Source organism: Calliphora vicina, chromosome 4, assembly GCF_958450345.1.
Source record: "Calliphora vicina chromosome 4, idCalVici1.1, whole genome shotgun sequence".
In the NCBI taxonomy this organism is placed as follows: Eukaryota; Metazoa; Arthropoda; class Insecta; order Diptera; family Calliphoridae; genus Calliphora; species Calliphora vicina.
Window position 1 is genome coordinate 65,647,996 of NC_088783.1, and position 4,202 is coordinate 65,652,197.

The following is a 4,202-nucleotide window of genomic DNA, read 5'->3' on the forward strand; positions in this document are numbered from 1 at the left end:
TTCATGGCAATGTTTACACACCATGGCCGCGCGGTGGCCACTTTACTATTATAGAGTGACAAAGATTAAAATAAACCGAATCTTATAGTTATATTCATATTAAGCCTTAATTTTGAAATAGAAAATCCTTTTTCATAGCATTTAATATTTGTCACACTGTCAACACACTGCGGTTTGTTTAATATTTATTAAAAATTCAACAACTTTTCTTGTTTAAACAATAACGCAACCATTGTTTGACTAAAGACTCTTGATACTGATACACGTTCAGCTCATATCCTTGTTCTCGTAAACAAAAAAAAAAACACAATCACTTGTACATGCACGCAAAGGACTATACATATACACCAATATGTTTACTTGTAACCGAAGGCAGAGAAAATATTGGAATACATTTAGCAAATATTGTGAAAACGATAAAAAGAAAAACTGAAAACAAATTGAAAAAATGGCTCAAATAATGCAAGTTAAAATATGAAAGCAACACAAGTCTCGTGAAATTAAAAAATAATCATGCAAACATTTCAAAGGATAACACGATTGGGAAAATTCAGTACGCTGAAAGTTTTATTGCTGGATCAATATTTCCAGCTTTTCTATAGAAGAAAAGTTGATCGCTAGCTCCAGCTTTTCTATAGAAGAAAAGTTGATCGCTAGCTCCAGCTTTCCTATAGGGGATGGATGTTCGCTAGCTCAAGCTTTCCTATAGAGAAAAGCAGTTCACTAGTTCAAGCTTTCCTATAGAGAAAAGCAGTACGCTATAACAAGCTCTCACAGTTCTCTAGCTCGAGCTTTACTTTAGAATGAAACTTCTATCGCTTTCTATATTGCCTGCATTTAGAAGGGAAGTTGTATCACTAGCTTAAGTTTTCCTAAAGAAGTTATTAAAACTGTGATACAAAAATCTCTTTATTTTAATCTTCGTTACTATAGAGTATTTCTAATCTGGAAACTATGTTACAAACGAAATGTGTGCGCGTTTCGAAACATATTTCGTGACATTCGCACAAAATGGCTATAAATTATTTAAAAACAATTTAAGGCCATTTATGAACAAGTCAAACATCCTTTTATAAAAAGCATTTTAAGTAAATGTCTGTGACAATAAAGAAATAAAAAGCAAATAATAAAAGTTATTGGACAACTGCCTAAAACACACGTTTCACTGCCAATTGTAAATGTTATATATTCAATTGTTTAAGCAATTTTAAATAACGAAATTTATGTGTTAAATACATTACTAAATAAATTTAAATAGTAATTTTGTGACAGTTAATTTAAATTCAAGGAAATAGTTAATGACACACTTATGTAGTTTTCATGGGAAATAATTATTAACATTGCAATATCGTTATCTGGGATTGATTTAGAAGTTTCCTATGACTTAATGGAAATTCCTCCCAAAATCGCAAAATTTTCATATGAAATTTCCTCTGTGGAGGAATCCAGTTAGTAACTTACCAATCAGCATACAATTTTCTTAGCAAATGTTAAAACCTATTTTGAAATTATGTTTTTGGAAAAGAAAACTTTAATTATTAAAATTGTATACATTTTTTTTTTAAAACATCACTAAATCGTTACACCTTTCAATACAGAAGCATTGCAAATAAAGCCTAACACACACGTCTACGACCTCTTTGGGCCTGAAAGTAAATCAATTGATTTTATATATTTATTAAAGAAAATGTTTTATTAAAACTTACCAAACGATTGTACTTTTCTTTTTCCTTTTCTGAAAGTTTCATCCATCTTAGAGCGCCACGTCTTATGGTTTCCGTAGGTGACATGCCGCAGCATTGTTTGCGATAGTCACGCAAAAAATTTAAATAACCATTATTGGTTATTGGGCCGGGTCTCATGCAACGCTTTGAGCTTTGAGAACGACTCCGACTCCGACGACGTCGAGGTTTGCTCTGAAGAAAATGTAAAACAATCGAAATTTAAGAAATTAATTTTGTATTGAAAATTTCCAAGCTAATTTACGGACATAACTTACCATTCGACTATATTTTTCTTTCTCCTTTTCCGGCAACTTGTTCCACTGTTTGGCCCCTTGTACAATAGTTTCTTGTGGCGTCATGCCACAGCACGATTTCCGATATTTTCGTAGGAAATTTAAGTAACCATTGTTAGTTACAGGCCCAGGTCTCATACATCGATTTGCTCTGCCTCTGCGAGAATGACTGCGAACACGTTTAGCCTACAGATTTATAATTTCAATAAATTTTTAAAAAAAATGTATGGGCTAATGAAAGATTTACCATGGTTTATAGTGTTTAACTGCGCTGTTAAATAATTTTTTCTTGTACACAAAATTTTGTTTAATAAATTTGAATTTTTAAACTTATAATTTTGATATTTATTTTTAAAATAATTAAAAATTTTGTTACTGAAATTGTTTAACAGCTTTTGAAATGATATACATATTGAAAAAATATTTATACTTTAATTGGCAATAGTGTGCACTACACAAAGGAAGGTATGTTTAATTTAAAAATCAGTTTATATATTTTAAAAAATTTTCCAATATTCCTCAGTTATTTGCACTAAGTTCTCATCAAAATTTTCTTAACTGTTTAAAACACCTTAAGCCAACATTATTACCTAAAAGCCTTCAACAAATTCTCTCAAATTTCATTATAAATTTTCTATCTTACATTAAAAACAAATAAATCATTTTCATGATGCTGGCCTTTAAGATTTCATACAAATACTTAATTAATTAGCAACACTTAGACTAAGAACTTTTAATCTCTATGCCAACAGACATCACCTCAATTAAACCAATTAATCTATCTAGGTAATTAAGTATCTTTCACCTCCACCGCCTGCCTGCCTACACGCACTGGTAAAACTTTTCAAAAACTTTTTCCATTTCCCAACATTTACCAGCATTTACAAATTGACTTCTAACCTTTCTATTGTGTTATTTTGTTTAAAACTGTTGCCATTGTTTAGTTTTTCTCTGCTAATTGTTCATTAAAATTATTGTATTGTGCTGGTAAATCGATATTTGGTATAAATTACAATTTAATCTGTGCATTTGTTGTGTTTTGCTGGATTAAATATGTATTTAAATTGTCAATAAATGTTTTAATTTGTTTATGTTTGGGGATTATTATGCACTCAAGAGAATATTTGGATATTCAGACATTTGTAGATAATCCTTGGCATTGCACACTGGTTTTTTCCGTTGATTTTTTTGTTGATTTTTAATTTTTAAACACCCTAGTTAGAAAAAAAATATTTAACTTTAACATGTGGACTAATACTGTTCTGTTTCCGCGCTGTTAAAGAAAGCTTATTATGTACCACACGTTTTGTGTAAAATTGACGAGGAAAATTTTGCAATTTTGATTGTTTGTTCTGGCGAAAGTTTACAAAAAAGTGAAAAGGATTAATATGGAAAACGTTTGTCCTGGTATGTAAAACTATAGTTTATCAATGTTTGTGACGTTGTTATGTATTTTTGTCCAATTGTACCGTGTTCTGTTTATATGTATTTTTAAAATGAGCTTAGCAAGTGTAGTTCTGTTTCGTGGATCAGTACATTTGCATGGCAAAGCGTTGCAAAATGTTGTAAGTGAGAAGCTATTAACCAAAGTGTGCAGATTAATAAGAAACTAATCCTTTTTGTCCGAATCCACACGTTTTCGAAAAAATCAAAATTTAAACATTTTATTTTTAGTGGAAACGTCAAAATGTCAGCCAGATCGGTTATATGGCAGCTATATGAAATAGTGCTCCAAAAATATGAAACTTGGCACGTCATCTTGGGAGTATAAAAAATTTCAATTCAATTGCTTTTAAATTAGAGTTTATGCAAAAAAAAACGTAAAAAAACCAGTGTGCATTGTGAGTCTTTAATTATGGCAATTAAATGCAAAAAAATATAATTTAAAGTTGTATAGGATATGATTGCGATCTTAGTAAATCAAAGTTTGTTTAATGAGCTTTTTAAAGGGCTTTCATATGGTATTCAAAAAGCATATAGTTTCTCTGGAAAATATACTTTTGAAAGTTCCTTATTTGTCCTTAAATGGTTTGCATTATAAAAACACGTACATATAGTTTTTATTCCAAAAGCTCTTCTCTCAGATACCGAGTAATATAAAAGCCTTTATTTAAAAAAAAAATATTTTTTTGTTAAAAAAAGTTTTCTATGAAAAAAGTTTTCATAAAAAATAGTTTTCGTAAAT

General features: G+C 29.8%; 1 protein-coding gene across 1 annotated transcript; it reads right to left on the reverse strand.

Moving 5' to 3' along the window:
* Window positions 1–1,508: 1,508 nt before the first annotated feature.
* LOC135959097 (protamine-like) lies at window positions 1,509–2,433 on the reverse strand. The gene is made up of 4 exons (XM_065510118.1): window positions 2,265–2,433; window positions 2,000–2,203; window positions 1,707–1,916; window positions 1,509–1,646 (listed from the first exon to the last, which is right to left on the reverse strand). Exons 1-4 carry the CDS (start codon window positions 2,265–2,267, stop codon window positions 1,617–1,619), a joined length of 447 nt encoding a protein of 148 aa, XP_065366190.1. The 5' UTR covers window positions 2,268–2,433; the 3' UTR covers window positions 1,509–1,616.
* Window positions 2,434–4,202: the final 1,769 nt, after the last annotated feature.